We start from the raw sequence: 26328 nt of genomic DNA, 5'->3' as shown, positions 1-26328 counted from the left end.
ACTGTCACTTCGTATCATCCATATGTGTGGATTTGCTGGAGTATCCTGTGGTATCACTTTTGTTGGCCCCTACCTGGAATCGGGGTGTTCTGTGGTAACCACTTGGAAACGATATTCCTGTGACTGTCACCTGGTGATATTTCTAAGTGGATTTCGGAACTAATCGACGGATAAGATCATCGGCGACTGTTATTTTGTTTACCCAGCGTGGAATGTGTGTGGAATTCTTCGTAATTGCTTTCTCTCTACATCTTCGTGTGGATTTACAAATCTCTCCTTTCACTCACTTATTCCGTGGATTACTGAACTTTTCCACGTTACCATCTGGAGACATTAAGCATTGTTTCCCAAGCTTGATAGTTTGGGAGCTATATATACGCATTACACTGTTAACTTCTGTTCATTTCGTTTAATCTTTTATATTTGGAGTAGATACTAATAAAGATAGTGGGTTTCACATCGAAACCAGACTCCATTAGTGATCTATTGCTGCTGGTACGTAACAATTGCAACAACCCAGCTGTCTGAGGCACAGTCCTTTAAAATTGGTGAAAATGACCCAAAACGTTGAAAAGAGCGCCGAAGAAGGAGTTTAATCAACTTCGTCCGGAGCCCTGAACAACGTCACAACCACAGTGAGCTCATCGTCTTGTTCAGCCCGGAGACAATCATGCAGGGAATTCATGCTGGTGTATAAGATGATGAGAGGCATTGGTCGTGTGGATAGTCAGAGGCTTTTTCCCAGTCTGAAACAGCTAACGCGAGGGGGCATAGATTTAAGCTGCTTGGAAGTAGGTACAGAGGAGATGTCAGAGCTAATTTTTTTAAGCAGTGGTGTGTGTGTGGAATGCACTGCCAGCGACGGTGGTAGAGGCGGATACAATAGGAACTTTTAAGAGACATTTAGATAGGTACATGGAGCTTAGGAAAATAGGTGGCTATGCGGTAGGGTAATTCTAGGCTGTTTCTGGAGTAAATTACATGGTCGGCACAACATTCTGGGCCAAAGCATCGGTAATATGTTATAGATTTCTGTGATTTTATGAAATTCAAGGGAAATCTCCTATCCCACAGAGTGGTGACTAGTTGCAACCTGTAATCTCAGAGAGAGTGAAAGGGGAACGGCATATACTGATATGGAAATGAAACTTGGGCAGGAACCAGATGGGCCGAGTGGCCTTCCTAGTATACAGTGTGAGTGTGGTGGAGACAGTAAGTACCTGAGACGCGGGATTTGATACAGAGCTGATTTACCTTTCACAGATCCACAATATTAAACACCAGTCTAGTTTAAGGCTAACATCAGCAGAACAGACTCCTCCAATGCTCAGTGACCAGGGTTCAGTCCTGGGTGCGATGAGCAGCCGCCAGAACTGCAGAATCTGACAGTAATCCCTCATGAACCTGCAGCTGTCTTCAGTCACCGTGATGGTTAAACATTTAACACGGAGCTGATTTGAACTTCCTCCCTGATGTGAAGTTGCTGGTGTTGCAGCAGCTGGGATGATTGAGTGAAACTCTTTGCTCACTCCGGACAGAAATGTGGCCTCTTTTTATTGTAAACACACCGGAGCGTCACAAGGTGGGTTAACTGAATGAGTCTCTTCCCACACACGGAGCAGGTGAACGGCCGCTTCCCAGTGCGATAGCTGTTGGTGTATCTGTGATGGCCAACTGAATCCCTTCCAAAATGAGAGCCAGTGATTGACGTCACTGTGCTCGGAACGTCATGGCGATGTATCCAATCAGATCACGGACATGGTCACGTGTTCGGGCTCTCCTTGTCGCGAGTGGGGCGCTGTCTTCTCCAGCATCTCCGCCTCCACATTCAAGGATCGGCGGCATTCAAGCGCTGGTGAACTGACAGATACAGCGGAACTAACGTGTTGTTGTGTTTGTGATTCCCATACACAAATCCTTTGCCTTTTCTACACTGTTAAAAGTTTACAAAGCACGTCAGTGGGTGAAGGACAACATTTCAACTCAAATAACTTTAGCGTCCATGGTGCCTTCGTATAAATAGAACATTTTCACAGTTCAAAACAAGTTGGAGGAACAAGACTTCTAACTGGCCACAGTTCCGGCATCAGGCACAACATCAAACTCTCTGCTTCCCTCTCTGTATCAAAATGGATCATTCCTCCCCTTCATCAGTCTGTGACTTGGCTCAGTCTGTCTCTCTCCTTCGCATTCTGAGCATGCGCCACACACCCACTGAGATCACATTTTATTTACACGGCTGTGACTAGAGACTTTCTGATTATTATGACCCTCCCGGCATTTGACGGTGGTAAACTCAGAGACAGCAATGGTATTAAACATCGGGAATAGGTGATTAGGCGTTTTCGTTGGAGATGATAAACTGCCGGTAGTGTGTGTCTGGATGAGTGAATCGTTTTCAGACTGGAAGGAGGTAGCGTTTGGAGTACCCCAGAGATCAGTCCCTGACCACAGTTGTTCACAATTTAATATCCTGGCGGAGGCAGCGAGATGTGTGATGCCCCAGTCTGCTGGTGACGCAGAAAGAGTGGAGTTGGGGGAGGGGAGGCTATTCACATGCAATTTCGTAGCTTTGCAATCAGTACATAGTGCACTGTGGGTCTGCAGTGGCGGGTTCCAATCTGCTAATTAGATTTGCTGACCACAAAACATTGATCGACCGAATCCCAAATAATAACGAGGCAGCCGACAGAGAAGAAGTCATCACCCCGACACAGTGGTGTCAAGAAAACAACCTCTCTCTCATTGTGACTGTAACGTTCTCCTTCGGGTGTACTAATAACGCCGAATTCAACGTCCGGATAAACCACAGTCAATGAAACCAGATCGCAGTAAGATTAACCATTTACTGTTCACTCTTCACATTAACATATGGTGAAAACTGTTGATAAAACAATACAAGATTGATACAGTATTTGTTCCTTCCTTAATATCACATTTCAAGTGTAAATACTTGCAAAGGTGACTATAACTACATTACACTAAGGTGCAGTATACAGGGAGAGTTTACCTGCTCCATTGACTACTTTAAATACACTTCCATGCAAACTATCCGCGACTCTTTAACTAACGAAAGCATAAACATTATCTACCGTCGTTACTTCTAACAGGATCGGCATTAACATCTTAGTTCAATATATCGATTATCTATTAACTTACAGCGTTGCTCTCACTGTGATTTCTCATGCCTGCAAAACTACTTGTGCTCAGGTGAGCCTCGTGGAAAGCCCCCACCCTCGCGCTAATTTCAAACCGGTATTTTCCCACAAGACGCGGCGAAACCGGATGTGACGTCATCACATGCCGATATATTTTACATGCAATGAATATACTTTAAACACTCCTAATTCTAACTAGAAAATACTATTGAATGAATTACTAAGCGAAAATATTATAAACTAAATAACTGTCGTAAAGACAGCACACTCCCCGCTTGACCTTCGTAAGGTCACAATGAGCAGAGTACAAAACTTAGTCTCTTAATCAGTCATTGGGTAGAAGTAGAATAACTTCTGTAACTGGCCCTTGGTAAATTTTCACATCGCCTTGGTCGGTAGTCTTCAATTCGATCTTCCTGACATGTCCATCCCCGCTAGGGAATGTAGCAGTGATTCTGGCCGTTGGCCAGCTGTTGCGGGTGGCTTGCTTGTCCCTGAGCAGGACTAAGTCTCCAACTTGAAGATTCCTGCGGGGTTCTGTCCACTTTCGTCTCTGTTGCAACGAGGGTAGATATTTCTGTCTCCAGCGGGACCAGAACTGATTTGCCAGAGCCTGGACTTGTCTCCATTGCTTTGTGTACAAATTCTTGTCTGAGAAGTCTCCTGGTGGAGGAGGTGCTCCTGCCTTCTGCGTAAGGAGCGTTGATGGCGAAAGTATAAAGGGGTTTTCTGGGTCAGAAGACACAGGTAGGAAAGATTGTGCGTTTATAATGGCTGTGACCTCTGCCATTAGGGTGCACAGTACCTCGTGGGCCAATCGGGTGTGTTGCTGCATCTCAGGTTTCCTTTTCCGGGTTTTCCGTAAGGACGTGAACCGTTTCACTGCCTGCTCTTTGTTATCTGGTGAGCGCTGGCATGGTTCTCTGATAGGCAATGGGGCAACCCCATTATTTGCTTCATCTCTGAAGACCTTGGTGTCTTTGGTTTTTAAAGAAATGGTATCTTGAGCTGATTGTGCAAGTTTGTTGTCATACTTCGTTAGAGCGAAGACTGACTGGCCCAGCGACTCGTCGCTTGCCTCGCGCTTGTTAACGCCTTGTTGTGCTTCCTTGATGCACGGGACACTCGGGCAGAGTTGAAAGATTGAATGGCGGCCACTCTCTAGCACATTGGTCTTGAGTGTGTTAACCATCGGTTTGTGTACGTCACCGAGACACACCTCTCCTATCACCACCCAGCCCAGATCCAGACGTTGCGCGAATGGGGCGTCGAGTGGTCCATTGATCTGCTGTCTAACCATGTGTACCTGGATAACATCTCTTCCTAATAGCAGGAGTATTTCCGCTTTCGGATCCAGTTCTGGGATGTGTTTGGCGATGTGGTGGAGATGCGGCTGGTGTAGCACCGCACTTGGTGTCGGGATCTCAGCGCGGTTATTCATGATTTCATTGCACTCTAAGAGCGGAGGGAGACAGAGGACGACTTTACCATCCAGGGACTCGATCTGGACGCCTTCTGCCTTCCTTCCTTGGGTTTCCATGTTGCCTGAGCAAGTTTTGAGGTAGTATGGGAACCGCTCACTCTCAATGTTGAACAATTTAAAGAACTCTGGACTGACTAGTGAACGATTGCTCTGATCGTCCAGAATCACATAGGCTTTGATGGCCTTGTGTTTGGCTCCTTTAGGGTACACCTTAGTGAGGCAGATCTTGGAACAAGAACGACTTGACTGAGCTTGACCACAAACTTCTGTACAGTTCGTGCTGACAGCTGTTAACCTAGAGTGAGCCTCTCCCTCCCCGCCGTCCTGTTGTGGGGGTGAAGGAGCGCTCTCGGTTTGCGGTGACAGGTCGGGATGCATGGCCTCGACGTGATCTGGGCTATCACATTCCGGACACTTCACGGCGATCGTACACTCTCTGGCGAGGTGAGAGGTTGAGGAACAGCATCTAAAACATATTCTTTTCTCCTTGAGAAGAGCCGTCCTCTCTTCAAGGGGTTTTTCCCTAAACATTCTGCATGCTTTCAGGGGGTGAGGTTTGTTATGCAATGGATAATACTTGCCAGGGTCGTTGTTAGTTGTAAGGGCTTCGGTCTTGAGCACTGACACGGGTTTATCAATGTTGAAAACATTCGAAGAGGATCTACCTGGACCCACGAGGCTAGGGTCGTTTCGCCTCTTCGCCTCCTTGCACACAAACTCAGTGAGGTGCTCAAAGGGAGGAAATCGACCACCGTGTTCTTCCTTGTACTCTGAGGCAACAGTCAGCCACTTGTCCTGCAGCCCAAATGGAAGTTTGTCCACAATTGGTCTAATCCCGGATGGAGTATCTAGGTATACTAGACCAGCTGAATAGCCATCTTCTTTGGCGCCTTGGATCTCCATGAGTAAATCTCCGAATTCTCTTAACTTAAAGTGGTCTTTGGCTGACACCTTAGGAAAGTTTTCCAGACGTCGATATAGCGCCGCTTCAATAATGTCGGGGGCCCCATATCTCTCCCAAAGTCTCTCCCACGCTTCGCTTAAGGCTAGCTCAGGTTTGTTGATGTACACTGAACGCATGCGTCTCACCTGGTCGCATGATTCTTTCCCCAGCCATTTCGCCATAAGGTCCAACCTTTGGGTTGCACTGAGCTGGACCCCGTCGATCACGTTGGTGAATGTGGAGTGCCAAGCACGGTAATTTTCGGGTTTATCGTCAAACTGGTACAGTCCCGAAGTGACGAGATCCCGTCGTGCTAAATACTGCAGCGTGGGATCGGCTGCAAGCGGCATGCGGGCTGGAGAAGTACGTTGGCGCCTATATGACTGAGAACGCGCGTTTCTCATGGAATTTGCCATCCTGGATTCAACCTCCGCGTCTCTTCGCATCGAACTTCGTAACTTTGGTGTCAAAGAATATCGGTTGTCAGCTCTTTCATTCTTGACTTCATCGCGGAGCCGCGAGGGTAAATTCTCTTCCTCGTAGCTGGGGAAGTTATCGAATAGGTATGGAGAGGGGAGACGAGCCTGCCTGTCTGCTGATATTGTACATAGTCGCTTGTGCGTTCCAGTCTGGTCCTTTCTAAAGCAGAACTTGTTTCGGTCAGATCACGCGACCCTTCAGCTTCTTCTATGTACTCTGCTTCCACCATGGCAGCTTCTCCTTCTCCTTCCAGCTGCAGCACATGCAACTCTGTCGATATTTTTGTCATTTCCAACTGGGTTTCAGCTTCTCTGGCGGCCTTTTCGGCTTCTTTGGTGGCCAGTTTCATTTTCAAAACTGCTTCTTGTTTGGCGTAATGCAGTCGCACCTTGGCGGCTTCTGCCTTGGCTCTTGCCTGTGTGGACTTACTTGATGTCGTTCTACTGTCCTTGTCGCTGGGCGCCATTGACTTGATCCCGGATCGAGCTGACATTGCAGCACTTGGAACACCTGATAACGCCCGGGGGGCTTACCACGAGGCTCACCTGAGCACAAGTAGTTTTGCAGGCATGAGAAATCACAGTGAGAGCAACGCTTTTTCACTGTAACGTTCTCCTTCGGGTGTACTAATAACGCCGAATTCAACGTCCGGATAAACCACAGTCAATGAAACCAGATCGCAGTAAGATTAACCATTTACTGTTCACTCTTCACATTAACATATGGTGAAAACTGTTGATAAAACAATACAAGATTGATACAGTATTTGTTCCTTCCTTAATATCACATTTCAAGTGTAAATACTTGCAAAGTTGACTATAACTACATTACACTAAGGTGCAGTATACAGGGAGAGTTTACCTGCTCCATTGACTACTTTAAATACACTTCCATGCAAACTATCCGCGACTCTTTAACTAACGAAAGCATAAACATTATCTACCGTCGTTACTTCTAACAGGATCGGCATTAACATCTTAGTTCAATATATCGATTATCTATTAACTTACAGCGTTGCTCTCACTGTGATTTCTCATGCCTGCAAAACTACTTGTGCTCAGGTGAGCCTCGTGGAAAGCCCCCACCCTCGCGCTAATTGCAAACCGGTATTTTCCCACAAGACGCGGCGAAACCGGATGTGACGTCATCACATGCCGATATATTTTACATGCAATGAATATACTTTAAACACTCCTAATTCTAACTAGAAAATACTATTGAATGAATTACTAAGCGAAAATATTATAAACTAAATAACTGTCGTAAAGACAGCACAGTGACAAAAACACAGGAGCTGGTTGTGGATTACAGGAGGAATGGAGACAGGGACCAAATTCAACATTTCCAAGTCTGTTATTGACACAAATGCACATTTTAGTATTGATCATGACACAATGTATTTTAAATATCGTTAATGACATAAAACATATTTATAAACTGTTACTGACAGAGAATCGTATAATTTGTGTTCCGCGTGTTATCTGAATGTACTTGCCTGTGATGCTGCCACAAGTCAGTGTTTCTCTGTACCTGTACCTTCCCGTACTTGTGCACTTGGCAATAAATTCAACAGGACCTGAGAAATCTCAGTGAGATTTGATTAGTGATGATCATCTTGGCAGCTCGCAAATGTATGCGACAGTACACTGTTAAACGCAAAACATTGAACATTGTCGATGATCGTATAATCGTATAATTGAATCGTATAAGAGAATCGTATAATTTATGCTCCGTGTGTTATCTGAATGTACTTGCCTGTGATGCTGCTACAAGTCAGTGTTTCTCTGTCCCTGTACCTTCCCGTACTTGAGCACTTGGCAATAAATTCAACAGGACCTGAGAAATCTCAGTGAGATTTGATTAGTGATGATCATCTTGGCAGCTCGGTAGGTCGAATGTATGAGACAGAACACTGTTAAATGTAAAACCCTGAACAGTGTTGATGATCAGAGGGATCTTAGACTCCAAGTACATCGCTCCCTGAAAGAGTCTGCACAGATTGATCGGGTGGTTAAGAAGGCAAATGGCATGGTTGTCTTTATTAGTTGAAGCACTGAGTTCAAAGGTCGGGAAGTTGTGTTGCGGCTGTTACGAGCCTGCGGTCGTACTGTGACTGTTTCTTTAAGAGCGCCGGCGTGAGGAGGCGGGACTATGACGTCAGTCACAGGCTGACAGCGCTGACTGTGGACTGAACCATCAGAGAGAGAGGGAGAGAGAGAGGAGAGGGAGGGGGAGGGAGAGGGAGAGAGAGAGACTGGAAAAGCTGATCGCTTCAGTTAGTCGCAGCTGAGGCTTGGAACTCTCCTATGCCCACAGGAGTGGGATGATCATCGGTACACGGAACCACAACGAATGTGTGTGGCTGTCACTTCGTATAATCCATAGGAGTGGGTTTTGGAATATCTTGTGTTAACCCTTGCCTGGGAATGTTGTGTGGTAACCCCCAGAAGACGGTATTCCTGTGACAGGTCACTTTCGCTGATAACTCGTCGGTGGACGGATTCAGCGGATAAGAACTTCGACGGTGGTTGTTTTGAGGTAACGGCCTTTTCTCTACGTTTCACCCTGGATTACAAATATCTCTCTCCCATCATTTATTCTGTGTATTACTGAACTTTCCTACTTTACCATCTCAAGACTCTGAGCATTGTTCCCTCACGCTCGATAGTCTGGGAGTTATATTTACACATATATACACATAACACTGGTAACTTTCCTTTATTTCGTTAAGTTACTATATTATCAGTCGATACTACTAAAGATAATGGTTTTAACATCAAAACCAGACTCCAGTGTGAACTCTATTGCTGCTGGTTTGTTTCTAAAACGCTACAGTTTGTAACACAATTTTATAAAACTAGTTAGCCCACATCTGGAGTGTTTCATACAGTTCTGGTCGCCCCCATTCTCGGGAGGATGTCGGGGCTTTGGAGAGGGCACAGAAGAGGTTTACCAGGACACTGCCTGGATTAGAGAGCAGGAGCTATAACGAGAGGCTGGACAAACTTGTGTTGTTTTCTCCAGAACGGCGCAGGCTGGGGTGAGACTGGATGGACGTTTATAAGATTACGAGAGGAATAGACAGAGTGGACAGACGATATATTTTTCCTGGGGGTTGAAATGTCTAATACATTTAAGGTGAGTGGAGATGTGAGCGGCGTTTGCGTCTTTCCACAGAGTAGTGGGTAAACGGACATCTGTCTGGGGGTGAGAGACCAAAGCGGCCATGTGATCCCGTTTCCTGTTCACGTTTCTCTGCAGATCTGCAGCATCTGCGGGTCACTGCTCTACCTATACGTGTAGCTTCATCTTTCCCCGTTCAGACAAGGCAGTGAGATCCGGATCTGTCACGTCCTCTCGTTGTGGTGGACAATATGGTTTTTTTCCGGCAATATTTTCAGCATGTTTCATTCCACTGTTTTTACCTGCTGAAGTGCTGCCGATGTTTCTGGGTGTCTGACCCACTTATGTGAGAATTTAGCTTTTTATAATTATCTGAGCTTCTCATAAATGTGTGCAGTTCAGTTAAGCTTCACTCCACTACTTCCAAAGCAACAACCCAGTCAGTCAAATAGTTCCACACAATTAAAATAGTTTATTACATCTTTTTTTCATTTTGTACTATTTATATAATTTAACAATGTGATATTTATATTCTTATATTAAATCACAATTGTTAAAATCTATGGTTAAAAATTAGGTTCTACTTCTGAACGAATTTCATGACATATGCCGGTGCTATTAAACCTGATTCTGATATTGATATGGGAGACCCACCACCAGTCACCTGATCCCACTTACCGCAGATCGTAATGAGAGATTAACGCCTTTTCTATTCATTTGCGTTCCTCAGAAAGAGAACTGTTCAGTTTCCTTCTGTGGTTCCAGAGCAGAAGCTCAGTCTGTCTAATATTTGCACACAATTAAAATGGGGAATTTGTTTATTATCAACATGTACTGAACGACAGTTCAAATCTTCCCTGACGTACCATCCACACAGATCGATACATAACAACGGTACATCGGTCTGATATACGATAAAACAATAACTGTAACAAAGCATTATGGCTGCAGAGAAAGTGCAGTGCAGATAGACACATGGTGCAGGGTCACGTCGAGTTACATTGTGAGGTCGAGTCCATTTAATCATTCATTTGGCTTATAACTGCAGACAGGAAGCCATCCTTCAGCCTGGTGTTACGCACTTTAAGGCTTTTGTATCTCCTCCCCGATGGGGGAGCGGGTTTGCAGCGAGAATGTCCAGGTTGTGAGGATCTTTGAGTACATGGCCTGGTTCTCCGAGGGAGTGGAAGTGTAGGGAGAGTCCATGGAGTGGAGGCTTGTTTCTCTGATGTTCTCTGCTCTCCAAAGATCTCTGCAGTTCCTTACAGTCATGGGCAGAGCAGTAGCCATACGAATGCGTGAAGTATCGACAAGAAGCTCAGAGACCTCGGCCTTAACCCTGCCTTGTGTAGCTGGATCCTGGACTTCCTGTCAGATCGCCGGCGGGTGGTAAGAGTGGGCTCCATCTCCTCTGTCTCTCTGACCCTCAGCACACATACCCCACAGGGTTGTCTCTTTGGCCCACTCCTTTACTCTCTGTGCACCCATAACACTGTGTTGCCACCCACAGCTCCAACCTGCTAATGAAATTGGCTGACAACACTACATTAATTGGCCTAACCTCAAATAATAACTTTCAATCGATCAAATGCCTCCTGACAAGGTTCACTCCAAACAAACTTTTCACGCTTCTTCAGGAGATTGGACAGAGGAAGAGCGATAGCAGCAAAGTTCTTACAATAATATCCATCCATTCCCAGAAACCTTCTAAGAGCCTTCTTAGCAGTCAGAATAGGAACTTGAGAAATTGCCTGGACTTTTGCCCCAACAGGAGCCAACTTGCTTTGACCAACAACATAGCCAAGACAGGTCACAGTGGCATGGCCAAATTCACTCTTAGCTAACTGTAAGGTTGTCCTGGGAAAGCCTGTCAAACGGCTTCTCTACTGCAGAGATATGCTTTTCCCAAGTGCCACTCCCTGTGGCTAAGTCATCAATATAGGCATCTGTATGTTCTAACCCTCGAATTAGAGAATCAATCATCCTCTGGAATGATCCTGGACCATTTTTCCTTCCAAAAGAGAAAATATTGTATTCACACAACCCAGAAGGTGTCACAAATGCAGAAATTTCTCTACATCTGTCCATCAATGAAACACACCAATACCCTTTCAACAGATCAATCTTTGTAAGAAATTTAGCTTTTCCAACCTTATTGATGCAATCATCCTCCCTAGGGATAGGACAGAATTCTGTTTTTGTTAATGAATTTACCTTCCCATAATCAGTGCAATATCTAACACCACCATCAGGTTAAGGCACAATAATGCAGGGTGAGCTCCAATCTGATGCTGAAGGACTCATAGTACCATTTTCAGCATATATTCAATTCCTTGCTCAGCCAATTTACATTTTTCAGCGTTCATACAATATGGATGTTGTTTAATCGGTTTGGCTTGACCAATATCTACATCATGTACTGCGACCGTGGTTTGCTTGGGAACATCGGGAAATAAATCTTTAAACATCAGGATTACTTCCTTCAGCTGTTGTTGTTGCTTTGGCTGCAGATGAGCCGACTTGTTAACAATGTTTTCTGGAACAACCGAGTTGATTAGCCTAACTGCGACCATGTTTGGCTTGTGAAAATTCTCAGACGAGTCAATTGTTTCATTCTCAGGGTAACCAGATTCATATGTTTTGACAACAACACTCACAGATGGAGCCTGCTTGTCAAAATAAGGCTTTATCATATTTATGTGTACCACCTGTGTTAGTTTACGTTGGTCAGGTGTTTTAATAGCATTATTCAGATCATTAATTTGAGAGACTATTTCATGCGGTCTATTGAACTTAGCCTGAAGTGGATTCATCAATATTGGAGATAAGGCAAGCACCTTATCCCCCACCTGGTATTTTCTTTCCAAAGCCAACTTATCAAACCACCACTTCATTTTGTTTTGAGAAATCTTTAAGTTTTGTCTCACTGGACTACAGACTTGTAATTTATTCTTGAACTTCTACACAAAGTCTAACAAGTTAAGATGTATATCCCCATCAATCCACTGTTCCTTTAACAAGGACAAAGGTCCCCTCACTATAAATTTTAAAAAGGGTTCACCGAATGCAGGTATAGGGCAGAGTGATTCAGTTTACCCACAACTTGACAAGTGTGACAGATTCTGCAAAAGGTCACAACATCTTTCCTCAAATTAGGCCAGTAGAATTATTTCATAACTGTTTACAGTTTTATTCACTCCAAAATGTCGACCTGATGGCAGACTGCAGGCCAAAGTTAAAATTTCAGCCATATAACTTTAGGAACTACAACTTGGTGAACAATTGCCCATTCCTCACTTGCTGGAATAGCAGGTGGCGGGGGGTGGAGTTTCAAGATGGCGACGTAAGCATCTGCCTTTTAGGCGCTCTTTATTTTTTCAACTATAATCACCCTTTAATTAAATCTTTTCGAACTTAATCATATGAGTTGCTACTTCTGATTGACCCTTTTTTCCTAAAATAATATTTGATCTAATTTTGTCAAACTTAAAATGGCTACAAGTAAGAAATCGGCTAAGGATCCTTTATCTATCGATACAGTTGCTAACCTTCTGGATTCTAAACTTGCGGGTTTGGAAGGCAGACTAGAAGGTAAATTGGATAGTAAACTGTCAAGTTTGGAAAAAAGGCTTACCACGAAAATATCCGATCTTGAAGGAGTTGTTAGATCGCTTGAAATTAAGTTTCAGTCGCAGGCGTTAGATGTTCAGCAGCATGAAAATAAGATCACGACTCTTGAACAATCAATTTGTGAAAAAGCACGTACAATTGAAGTGTTGGAGAAGAAGTTAGAGTCGACTGCTAAAACTTTGGATCAGTATAAGTTTAAAATTACTGATCTTGAAAATCGATCTCGCAGACAGAATTTGCGCATCATCGGATTTCCCGAAAAAGTTGAGTCCGGTGATTTAACTGAATTTTTCTCTAAATTACTGTGGGAAATTTTCGGTGGTGAAGGTTTGCAAAATGAACCTGTTATCGACCGCGCTCACAGAGTTGCGAGGTTTTCGTCTGCGACTGATAAACCACGAGCGGTGATTGTTCGTCTTCATTATCCTCGTGAGAAAGAGCTTCTAATTCGATTAGCTCGTAAAAAAGGTATGATCTCCTACAAAAACTATTCATTTCGAATTGTTGAGGATTATTCTTATGAAGTAATGAAAGCCAGAATCGCTTTTAAACCAGTGATGGCAGAGTTTCATTCGATTGGACTTAAACAAGTTTTAATGTATCCAGCGAAGCTTAGAATTGTGCTGAACGACAACAGTCTACGATTTTTCAACACTCCGGAAGAAGCGAAGAAATTTGTTGAAGAATATCGATCCTCTAGTGCAACTTGAACTATGAGTTACATTGAAGATTTTTTTTTTTGGAGAGAGGATGCCATTTCATTTTAAGTTTTAACCCTTGAAGTTGGGTTATAACTTCTTATTTTGAATTATGGGTCTGGGTTTTTTTTTACTACTATTATCATTGCTTATAGATGCTGTTTTAATTTTTATAATATCCTTTTTTATACACGTTTGTATTTTGTAATAATGAATTATTTTTTCAAAATGTCGTTTCTTCTGCCCATAAGTCTTTGCTTTTTGATAAGCGTTTATTTGCTTGCCTGTATTTAGAAATGGAACAAAGGTTTTGAATTCTTTTTTTTAGTCTATTTTTTATATATATGTTGTAGTGTCTATTAAATCTTTTTTTAAAAAAAAAATTTATTTTGATAACTTTTTTTTACTAAATTGTCTTATTAGATTGCTGAACTTATATTCATATTTTGTAATATGGTTTTCTCAAAATGTCGTTTCTTCTTCCCATAAGTCTTTGCTTTTGAAACGCCATCTTTGTATTTGAATATGGAATTTTTTTTAAAGGTGTATTACACTTATAAATTTTAATGTTCATTTTTTTTATTAATGATTTTTCTGGTTTTACTATTTTAGTTTTTTTTTAACTTGACTGATATGTGTATGTATGTGTATGTGTATGTATATATATATATGTATGTATATGTATATATATATATATTTTTTTTTTGCAACTCTATATTTTAATTTGGGTGTTATATAGTTTTTTCTTAAAAAAATTTTCTTATGGAGCTGCCATCTTGAAATGGGGGTAATATTAGTATTAGTTTATGCGCTTGCCGCTTGGCTTTCTTTCAAAGGGTGGGGGGAGGGGGGAGGGATCTTTTTTCACGCTTTTGCTTTTTATTTTTTTGCTTTTAGTTTATGGGCTGACTTTAAATGATTAATATTGTTGAGGTGTCAGGATCTCCGGTTGCTCCTGAATCAATTTTCCTTCTTCCTAAATTGTGGGTTATGTGTCTTTTTAACCTTTTATGATACACACAATTAATATTGGTATGATGGATAAATCTATTAACTTTATCTCGTGGAATACTAATGGTTTAAATCATCCGATTAAACGTAAAAAAAATATTTAAAGTATTCCATAGATTGAACGCTAATATTATTTTTGCACAGGAGACCCATATTAGGAGGGAGGATAATCAACGTTTTTTTAGGTTCTGGAAAGGTCAACAATTTCACTTGAATTGTACCGCTAAAATTAGGGGTGTGTCTATTTTTATAGACCCCTCAATTTCGTTTACACACTATGAAGTTATTTCTGATCCACAGGGTAGATTTTTGTTGATAACTGGTTCACTTTTTAATCGGAAAGTTGTTTTAGTTAATATTTATGCTCCAAACTTTGATTGTGCTGAATTTTTTAAACGTTTATTTACTTCCCTTCCTAACTTGAATGAATATATGTTGATAATGGGTGGAGACTTTAATTGTTGTTTGAATCCTTCGATGGATAGATCTAAACCTATTCGAACTCTTCCGAATAGATCAGCTTTACTTATTAATTCTTTTATGGTTGATTCTGGAATTACTGAAATATGGCGGTTTTTGAACCCTAAAGATAAAGAATTTTCATTTTTTTCACATGTATATCATAGTTATTCTAGAATTGATTATTTCCTTATTGATCATCGTTTATTAACAGATGTTATTGATTGTAAATACGATTCTATTGCTATTTCGGATCATGCACCTTTGAAGTTATCTATCAAGATTCCGGACTCTTCTATCAATACTAGATCTTGGAGAATTAATGCTACTTTGCTTCAAGATCCAGAATTTATTACCTTCATAAAACAACAAATTGACTTATTTTTTTCAACAAACTATACAGAAGAGATTGATAGAGGAATACTTTGGGACTCTTTCAAGGCTTTTATTCGTGGACAAATTATTTCATATTCCGCTGGTAAAAGAAAACAAAGATATTCAGATATAGCTTTATTGGTGGATAAAATTAAAGAAATTGATAAGATTTATTCCGTTACTCCTACCAAAGAACTTTATAAGAAGAGAGTTGAGCTTCAAATGGAACATAGTTTATTATTATCTTTTTCAATTGAGAATCAATTAATTAAGACCAGGGCTCAATTTTATATTCATAGTGATCGAACTGGTAAATTGTTAGCTAATCAATTAAAAGCTATTTTGACTAAGCGACAAATTATTAAAATTCGTAAACAAGACGGTAATTTAACTACTGATTATAAAGAAATCAATAACACTTTTCAAGATTTTTATAAATTTTTATATCAATCGGAATTTGACGGTGACCGGTTTATGATGGATAATTTTTTTAATAACTTGAATATTCCTAAACTGATAGATGAAGATTGTAGCTTGCTTGATGCTCCTATCTCTATGGATGAAATAAGAGAGGCTATCTCATCAATGAACTCAGGGAAATCTCCTGGTCCTGATGGTTTTATTGTAGAATTTTTTAAAACGTTTTCTTCATTGCTTTCTCCTTGGCTATGTGAAATCTTTAATGATGCGTTTGTTAAGAAGAGATTACCTCAATCTTTTTATGAAGCTACTATTTCTCTAATTCTTAAAAAAGATAAAGATCCTACTTTATGTGCATCTTATCGCCCTATATCATTATTAAATGTAAACTCTAAGATTCTTACAAAAATTTTAGCCATTAGATTAGAAAAGGTACTACCACAGATTATTTCAGAAGATCAAACTGGTTTTATTAGGAATCGGTATTCCTTTTTTAATATTAGAAAATTGATTAACAGAATTTATACTTCATCACTTACAACCCCAGAATGTGTTATCTCATTAGATGCTGAAAAAGCCTTTGATAGAGTTGAATGGACATATTTATTTAATGCATTGAGAAACTTTAATTTTAGTCCTAATTTTATATCATGGATTAAATTAATATATTATAAACCTGTTGCTTCTGTTCTTACAAATAATTATAGATCCTCTTTTTTTCAATTATCTCGTGGTACGAGACAAGGTTGTCCTTTAAGTCCTTTATCATTTAATATTGCATTAGAACCTTTAGCTATTGCTATTCGTGAGTCTCCTAATACTTTTGGTATTATCCGTAATGAGAAGTTATATAAATTATCGCTTTATGCTGATGATTTGTTGTTATATATTTCTAATCCTAGTAGGTCTATTCCTGCTATTTTATCCTTGTTGGCTCAATTTGGTAGCTTTTCTGGTTATAAGCTAAACTTAGATAAGAGTGAGTTATTCCCTTTAAATGCGCAAACCTTATTGAATGACAGGATGCCATTTAAAGTTGTTACTGATAATTTCATCTATTTAGGTATAAAAATCACCAAGAAATATAAAGATTTATTTGGACTGAATTTTTTACCTATGCTTTATCAAATTCAACAACTTACTACAAGATGGTCTCCCTTATTTTTATCATTAGTTGGTCGGATTAATGCTATTAAAATGATGATTTTACTGAAATTTTTATATTTATTTCAAGCTTTACCAATTTTTATTCCTAAATCTTTTTTTGATAATATTGATTCAGAAATTTCCTCATTTGTGTGGCAAAATAAAAACCCTAGGTTAAGCAAAAGGCAATTACAAAAGTCTAAAAAAGATGGTGGTCTAACTTTACCTAACTTTAGATTTTATTATTCGGTGAATAATATTCGTAACCTTATGTACTGGAAATTAGATCTGGATTCACCTGTGTGCCCACAGTGGGTAAATTTGGAATGTAGTGAGGTAAAGGGATATTCTATATTTTCCGTTCTTGGTTCTGTTCTTCCTATTGATTTAGCTAAATTCAATAAACAGATATCTAACCCTATTGTCAAACATACACTACGAATTTGGTTTCAATTTCGCAAATTCTTTAATCTGAAAAACTTTGTTCTGGACAGCCCTATTTTATGTAATTTTTTTTTCAAACCTTCACTGACAGATCAAGCTTTTAGCATATGGAAAAGGAAAGGTATAAAATGTTTTCGTGATCTTTTTTTTTAAGGTACTTTGATGTCTTTTGATCAACTTTCCAACAAATTTGAATTACCTAAATCGAATTTTTTTAGATACTTACAAATTAGAAATTTCTTACATAAAATTCTTCCATCTTTTCCTAATTCAACTCCATCGGATTTTTCAGATTTGATTTTTACTGTTAATCCTTGTCAGAAGGGATTAGTAGCTTTTATTTATAACATGATTATGAAGATACAGCCAGAAATATCGGATAGAATTAAACAAGAATGGGAAAAAGAACTTCGATGTAATATATCAACAGATAAATGGGAAAAAAATTTACAAATGGTTAATTCCTCTTCTATTTGTGCTAAACATGTTTTAATACAATTTAAAATTGTACATAGAGCTTATATGTCTAAAGATAAGCTTGCCCGATTTTACTCGCATATCAACCCTCAATGTGACAGATGTCACTTAGAAGTGGCTTCATTGACCCACATGTTTTGGGCATGTCCCACTTTACATGACTATTGGAAGGACATCTTTGATGTCATTTCCTCAGTATGGAATATCGATTTACAACCCCATTTTATTACTGCAATTTTCGGTATACCAAATGAAGATGGCAATCAGCTTTCCCCTTCAATCAGACGAATGATTGCCTTTGTAACATTAATTGCCAGAAGGTCTATATTACAAAACTGGAAAGAAGTAAATCCTCCTACTACATCTCAGTGGTTCTCCCAAACTATTTCCTATCTGAGTTTGGAAAAAATTAGAAGCACTATTTTTGATTCTTCAATTAAATTTGAAGAAACCTGGGGACCATTTATTCGACACTTTCATATGAATTAATTTGGCCTATTTCAGATCCTTTTCTCTACTTATCCTTGTTCAGGTATGGAGTTCCGGAGTTTTTTTCTTGACACTATCATATATTTATAAACTGTTATTTATTGCCCATGTTAGTTTAGTTTAGTATTTTTTTTCAATATATATTTTCTTCTATATATTTTCAATTTCTTTTTTCTTTTTTGATGATTATTTTTGTTTTTTTCTTCATATATATTTATATAGACTTGATTGATTTATGTACCTTTTGTTGATTGATGTTTAATAGGATTATTATTATCCTATTACTAATGTAATTTCAAGTTTATTGAATTTGTAATCTATTCATTATCATGTGTTGTTTTTTTTTATGTATGTGAAATTTAATAAAAAGATTGAAAAAGAAAGAAAGAAAGAAAAGCAGGTGGCCTCCACTTCCTCATTGACGCTCCATCCATGAGATAATACCCTACTGGCACTTTCTTAATCTCATCATCTGAGAAAATTGTTTCTTTTAAAGCTTCAATCTCAGGGTCTCGGTTCTGTTCTGCTATAAACTCCTTCCGACACAGGGATAAATCTTTCTCATCAGACTTACGACCTGAATCCTGTTGAAACAATGAAGGCAGAAATTCCCTGACATCATAACCTGAATCCCGATGTTGGCTATCATGGATATCAGAATCATGCTGCACAGAACCGTCTGCATCGGCAGACTTCTTAGCCATACTTCGAGTTACTGCGCAGGAAGGATAAATGTTAAAATCCATCTGTGGGTCGTCAGTGGTTGTCTTAGTTGTCAATAGCACTGCAGGAACAATTTTAGGTCATTCCCGAACAGCAAACCAACATCTTCCAATGGTAAAATGGAGTATAATCCGATTTTAACAGGTCCTGAAACCAACCCTGACAGTAAAGTTACCTTGTACAACGGCACAATGCCTTTAATAAGATTTACCTCACCAGTGTTAAATCTCATCACCAAACTTTAGAATGCTGTCTAATATAAGTGACTGAGAATCGCCAGTAACTTGAAGAATTTTCACTGGTTCTTGGGTTCACCCTTCCTTTACTAATACAAACCCATTTGACATAAAATGATCAAAAGCCTTCTTAATTCGGTCAGAACTCTCAGTCCATAACTGAGCCTCAACAGAATGTTCAGAACCCTGTGGGTTGATAGGTGCTTCAACAGACTGATCACAGGTATTCGGGACTGACACCTTTTCCTTTTTCTTCTTCAGGACAGAACAATTAGCCATCATATGACCAGCTTTCTTACAATAGTAACAAGCAAGACCAGAATATTTCTCTTTCAACTGCTTCCCTTCATCCTTACACTTGTCACTAGTCCCAGCTATAATTTCGCGTTTACCCTGGTGATCCCTGCTACTCTTTTGGAAGCTCTTATTCTGGGTAAACTTAAACTTATGAGTTAAAGCAAACTCATCTGCTAATCTAGCAGACTCCTGCAAAGTGGCAGCATTCTTTTCATCTAAATATGTTTTTGTGTCATCAGGGACACACTTTTTGAATTCTTCAATTAAAACTAACTCTTTCAAGCTATTAAAATCATCATATATTTATCATCATCATATATATCATCATATATGTGCACCAGCGATCAAAACACACAGACTTCTCATAAGCAAATTACATATGTCCGGTTCACAGATTTCCACAAATTTCTAAACCTTTGCCTGTATGATTCTGGGACCAACTCATAAGCTTTGAGCACAGCCTGTTTCACTATGTCATAATCAGCTGCTTCATCAACTGTCAAAGCAGAATAGGCTTGCTAAGCCTCCCCCTTGTAAGAGAACCAACCCTCTTTTGGCCACTTTAAATTCTAAGCAACCTTCTCAAAATGCTGTAAGTATTTATCAACCTCTGTCTCATCAAATGGAGGTACCAATTTAATTTCCTGACTGGCCTCAAACTCATCACCAGAGTCTAACGCTAGACCCCTTTGCTGCAACCACTGTATCTTTTCCAGCTCGAATAGCCTCTGTCCTTCTGCTTCCTCCCTCTGTTTTTCTGCCTCCTCTCTGACTTTCTGCCTCGATAGCCTCAAACTGCCTCTGCCTTTCCGCAGCCTCCATCTTTAATTTTTCTCACTCGTACTGGAGCTCAAGCTCACTAGATTTACTTTCAGGAAACACCTCCAACTCCTCCACTTTAAACACACTGTCAGAAACATAATGTTCAGCTGTTATCCTCTGCAACTGTGCCCTCCTCATTGTCAATTTCAACATAACAAGTTTTAACCTTCTAACAAGACTCAACAACTCAATCCTTCTGGCATCCTCTAATGCCTCAGAGGTTGCCGCTTCCAAACAATAATCAGCATCCGCTGCTGATTTTCCACACACAAATAAATCAAAAGGGACTTCCCCAATGAAATCGATAATTAATAACGACGCCCCCATAGATGTTCATATCCCGGATGCAGGCCCCAATTTTGTTATGAATTGTAAAGCTTTTGAAACAAATCAGCACCAATAGACTACACCTGAAACAACACTCACACAAAATGCTGGTGGAACACAGCAGGCCAGGCAGCATCTATAAGGAGAAGCACTGTCAACGTTTCAAGCCAAGACCCTTCGTCAGGACTGCCTGAGACTGCCTGACGAAGGGTCTCGGCCTGAAACATTGACAGTGCTTCTCCTTATAGATGCTGCCTGGCCTGCTGTGTTCCACCAGCATTTTGTGTGTGTTTGAATTTCCAACATCTGCAGATTTCCTCGTGGAGACTACAGCAGGAATCTATTTTTGATGTTAAAACTACCTTTATTAGAATGTACTTATAATATAGTAACTTAAGCAAGATAAACAAAAGTTAACAGTGTTATGTTTATATATGTGTGTAAGTATAAATCCAAAACTACTGAGCATGGGGGAACCAAGGTCTGGAGTCTTGAGATGGTAAATTATGAAAGTTCAGTTCAGCCATGGAATAACTGATGAAAGAGATATTTGTAATCCAGGGTAAATGTAAAGGGAAGGCAATTATGTCGAATTCCACAGGTTGCATGGTGGTAAAACAAGAGAACAGTCACTGCAGATTTTATCTGTCATCCTTCCAAATCCACATACTAATTATCACCCAAAGTGACTTGCCACAAGGGGTATCGTCTTCAAATGAATTACCACACCACACACAGGCAAGGGTTAACACATCAGTGGTCTTCATAGGATACCCCAAAACAGATCCACTCATACGGATCAAACGACGTGACAACCACACATTTGTGTACGCTGAATCGATAATTAACCCACTTTTGTGGGCATAGGGAAATTCCAAACAGTGACCCTTGGCACCTATTTCCCTTGTATAGATCCTTCCATTTTTCCTCCTTCATCTCCTGACTCTGAGTGTCTGTGTCCTCAGCTAAAACTAAACAAGCTGGGAGTGATGTAAACAAGCTGCAAATCAGACTGATTCACCTTCTTAATCTCTCTCTCTTAAAATGACAGTCCACAGCAAACAAAACCTAGGGATTCATAACAACTGACTGGAGTGCCAGTAGTTGGGATGACTGAGTGAATCCTTGCCCACATTCTCAGCAGGTAAAAGGCTGCTAGCCAGGGTGAACTCGCTGATGTCTCTGTAGTGTGGAAGAGCGAGTGGATCTCTTCCCACATTCTGAGCAGGTGAATGGCCTCTCTCCAGTGTGAACTCGCTGATGTTCCAGTAATCTGGATGACTCAGTGAATCTCTTCCCACAGACGAAGCAGATGAACGGCTTCTCCCCAGTGTGAACTCGCTGATGTCTCTGTAGGCTGGATAAATGAGTGAATCTGCTCCCACAGTCTGAGCAGGTGAATGGCCTCTCTCCAGTGTGAACTCGCTGATGACTCTGTAGGTGGGATGACTGAGTGAACCGTTTCCCACATTCTGTGCAATTGAACGGCTTCTCACCGGTGTGAACACGCTCATGTCTCAGTCGGGTGGAAGATTGAGTGAATCCCTTCCCACATTCTGAGCAGGTGAACGGCTTCTCCCTAGTGTGAACTCGCTGATGACTCTGTAGGTCGGATGACTGAGTAAATCCTTTCCCACATTCTGAACAGGTGAACGGCTTCTCCCCAGTGTGAACTCGCTGATGACTCTGTAGGCTGGATGGATCAGTGAATCTCTTCCCACATTCTGAGCAGGTGAATGGCTTCTCCCCAGTGTGAACACGCTGATGGCTCTGTAGGTTGGATGACTCTGTGAATCTCTTCCCACAGACTGAACAGATGAACGGCTTCTCCCCAGTGTGAGCTCGCTGGTGTCGCTGTAGGGTGGATGAATGAGTGAATCTCTTCCCACAGACTGAGCAGGTGAACGGCTTCTCCCCAGTGTGAACTCGCTTATGACTCTGTAGTTGGGATGACTGAGTAAATCTCTTCCCACATTCTGAACAGGTGAACGGCTTCTCCCCAGTGTGAACTCGATGATGACTCTGCAGGTTGGATGGATCAGTGAATCCCTTCCCACAGACTGAGCAGGTGAATGGCTTCTCCCCAGTGTGAACTCGCTGATGATCCAGTAATCTGGATGACTCAGTGAATCTCTTCCCACAGACGAAGCAGATGAACGGCTTCTCCCCAGTGTGAACTCGCTGATGTCTCTGTAGGCTGGATAAATGAGTGAATCTGCTCCCACAGTCTGAGCAGGTGAATGGCCTCTCTCCAGTGTGAACTCGCTGATGACTCTGTAGGTGGGATGACAGAGTGAACCGTTTCCCACATTCTGTGCAATTGAACGGCTTCTCACCGGTGTGAACACGCTCATGTCTCAGTCGGGTGGAAGATTGAGTGAATCCCTTCCCACATTCTGAGCATGTGAACGGCTTCTCCCTAGTGTGTACTCGCTGATGACTCTGTAGGTCGGATGACTGAGTAAATCCTTTCCCACATTCTGAACAGGTGAACGGCTTCTCCCCAGTGTGAACTCGCTGATGACTCTGTAGGCTGGATGGATCAGTGAATCTCTTCCCACATTCTGAGCAGGTGAATGGCTTCTCCCCAGTGTGAACACGCTGATGGCTCTGTAGGTTGGATGACTCTGTGAATCTCTTCCCACAGACTGAACAGATGAACGGCTTCTCCCCAGTGTGAGCTCGCTGGTGTCGCTGTAGGGTGGATGAATGAGTGAATCTCTTCCCACAGACTGAGCAGGTGAACGGCTTCTCCCCAGTGTGAACTCGCTTATGACTCTGTAGTTGGGATGACTGAGTAAATCTCTTCCCACATTCTGAACAGGTGAACGGCTTCTCCCCAGTGTGAACTCGATGATGACTCTGCAGGTTGGATGGATCAGTGAATCCCTTCCCACAGACTGAGCAGGTGAATGGCTTCTCCCCAGTGTGAACTCGCTGATGACTCTGTAGGTGGGATAACTGAATGAATCCCTTTCCACATTCTGAGCAGATGTACGGCTTCTCCCCAGTGTGAACTCGCTGATGTCTCTGTAGGCTGGATAAATGAGTGAATCTGCTCCCACAGTCTGAGCAGGTGAATGGCCTCTCCCCAGTGTGAACTCGCAGATGACTCTGTACTTGGGATAACTGAGTAAAACTCTTCCCACATTCTGAACAGGTGTACGGCTTCTCCCCAGTGTGAAGTCGCTGATGACTCTGTAGGGTGGATGAATCAGTTAGTCCTTTCCCACATTCTGAGCAGGTGAATGGCTTTGCCCCAGTGTGAACTCGACGATGTCTCAGTAGGCTGGATAACTCACGGAATCCTTTCCCACATTCTGAGCAGGTGAATGGCTTTGCCCCAGTGTGAACTCGACGATGTCTCAGTAGGCTGGATAACTCACGGAATCCTTTCCCACATTCTGAGCAGGTGAACGGCTTCTCCCCAGTGTGAACTCGCTGATGTACCAGTAGGTTGGATAACTCACTGAATCCTTTCCCACATTCTGAGCAGGTGAATGGCTTCTCCCCAGTATGAACTCGCTGATGTCTCCGTAGGTTGGATGTCTGAGTGAATCCCTTCCCACAGACTGAACAGGTGAATGGCTTCTCTCCGGTGTGAACTCGCTGATGTCTCCGTAGGTTGGATGCCTGAGTGAATCCCTTCCCACAGACTGAACAGGTGAACGGCTTCTCCCCAGTGTGAACTTGCTGGTGAGCCATTAGGTCAAATGACTGAGTGAATCCTTTCCCAGAAATTCAACAGATGACCAGCCTCCGCCCGGTGTGGTGTGAACTGACTGGTGTGTCCACAGGCGGGAAGACCAACTGAATCCTTTTTCACACACAGAACAGGTGAATGGCCCTGCCCAGTGTGAACTTGCTGATGTACCTTCAGTTGAGATGACCGAATAAATCCCTCCCCACAGTCTGAGCAGGAAGGATGGTTGATTGAATATCCTTGCTCCACTTCTTAAATATCCAGACAGAGACAGCAAAACTGGCGGACTGTGTTTGAGATTCCCGGTGACAAATTCCTTCTCATTTTTATCCTGTGAAAAGATTTACAAAATCCATCAATGGATTTAGGACCACATTTCAGATGAGAATTCTTGAGTTGCCAAGGTTTGATCTGGTATCACACTGTTACAGTGATGTTCAACCCAAGTTGGACAGAGAAATCATCTCCTGACTGGGCAGAGTGCTGGAACCTGGAATGACCATCAATTCCCTGATACTCTTCCTGTCTCTATAACAATGGGGCATTTCTGCCGCCTCCAATCTGTGACCTGGCTCATTTTGACTCTCTCCGTTGGTATTATTCCCTGTTCCTGTTGAGCAGTATGGGTGCCTGGCCCCACAGTAACTGAAACAGTCTCACGCAAATTGTCTTTGTGGATGTGCACCTAGGATTTTCTTTTATGTATTATTAACTTAAACTGCCACAGTTTTAACACCATATAAAAAAAAACTCGTGCTGAGATGAATGGTTGGTCCGCACAGCGGTTAAAAGGGGTTAGAGTGAATTTTTGTAATATTTCAGGTTCTTGTAGAAAATTACAACACAGAAACAGGTCCTTTGGGCCATCTAGTCTGTGCTGAACTATTTAAACTGCCACTCCCACACCCCTACCATCCAGGTACCTACATGAACCTCTTAAATGTTGAAATCGAGTTCGCATGCACCACTCGGGATGGCTGCTCATTCCAAACCTAGATGACCATCTGTGTGAAGAAGATTCCCCTCATGTTCCCCTCAACATTTCACCTTTCACCCTTGACCCCTGGCCACTGGTTGAAGTCCCACCCAATCTCAGTGGAGAAAGCCAGCTTGCATTTACACTATCTGTGCCCCTCTACCACAATCAAATCTCACCTCGATCTTCCACATTCCAAGGAATGAAGTCCTGACCTGTTCAATCTTTCCTTATAACCAAATACTCCAAACTTGGCAACATCCTTGTGAATTTCCTCTGAAATCTCTGAAACTCTTTTAAATCTTTCCTGTAGGTAGGTGACCAAAACATCACACAACACTCCAAATTAGGCCTCTTTTACAAGTCAACATAATATCCATCTATTGTCAGTATTTGGTTCATGAAAGCCAATGGGCTAAAATCTTTCTTTCCATCACTATCTAACTGTGATACCACTTTCAGTGAATTAAGGACTTATATTCCCAGGTCCCTTTCTTCTACAACACTCCTCCGTGCCCGACCAGTCACTGTGAAAGACCTCTGTTGGTAGGTCAGTCCAAAGTGCAACAACTCACACTTGTCTGCATTAAATTCCATTTTCCATTTCTCAAACCATTTTCCCAGGGGCTCCAGATTGCACTGCAAGCCATGATAGTCTTCCTCGCTGTCCACTACACCACCAGTCATAAATCTGCTAATCCAGTTAACCACACTATCATCCAGATTACTGATCTAGATGACAAACCACAACAGATTCAGCACTGATCCCTGTGGCAACCACTAGTCACAGGCCTCCAGTCAGAGAGGCAACCATCTGCTACCATACTCTGGCTTCTGCCAAAGACAGTGTCTCATCCAATTTACTATCTCATCTTGAATGCTGAGTGACTGAAACTTCTTGACCAACC

The 26328-nt window shown here is 41.5% G+C and overlaps 1 protein-coding gene across 5 annotated transcripts in view; it reads right to left on the bottom strand.

Annotated features, from left to right (window-relative positions):
* LOC132386459 (zinc finger protein 850-like) overlaps positions 1-24890 on the bottom strand; it is a 36067-nt gene extending 11177 nt beyond the window's left edge. Inside the window, exons 1-2 of one of the 5 annotated variants that reach the window (XM_059958750.1) lie at positions 22631-24890; positions 21037-22549 (exon numbers count right to left, since the gene is read on the bottom strand). In XM_059958750.1, the coding sequence (XP_059814733.1) occupies positions 21897-22549; positions 22631-24446 (2469 nt within the window). In that variant the 5' untranslated portion in view covers positions 24447-24890 and the 3' untranslated portion in view covers positions 21037-21896. Of the gene's footprint in view, positions 1-21036 lie in introns of those variants that run through there. The other 4 variants (XM_059958751.1, XM_059958752.1, XM_059958749.1 and 1 more) reach the window with 4 other exon arrangements.
* Between the last annotated feature and the right edge of the window lie 1438 nt (positions 24891-26328).

Source organism: Hypanus sabinus, unplaced genomic scaffold (genome assembly GCF_030144855.1).
Source record: "Hypanus sabinus isolate sHypSab1 unplaced genomic scaffold, sHypSab1.hap1 scaffold_117, whole genome shotgun sequence".
NCBI lineage: Eukaryota > Metazoa > Chordata > Chondrichthyes > Myliobatiformes > Dasyatidae > Hypanus > Hypanus sabinus.
The sequence above is the reverse complement of the archived record's forward strand: the minus strand, read 5'-3'. Positions and strand labels throughout refer to the sequence as shown.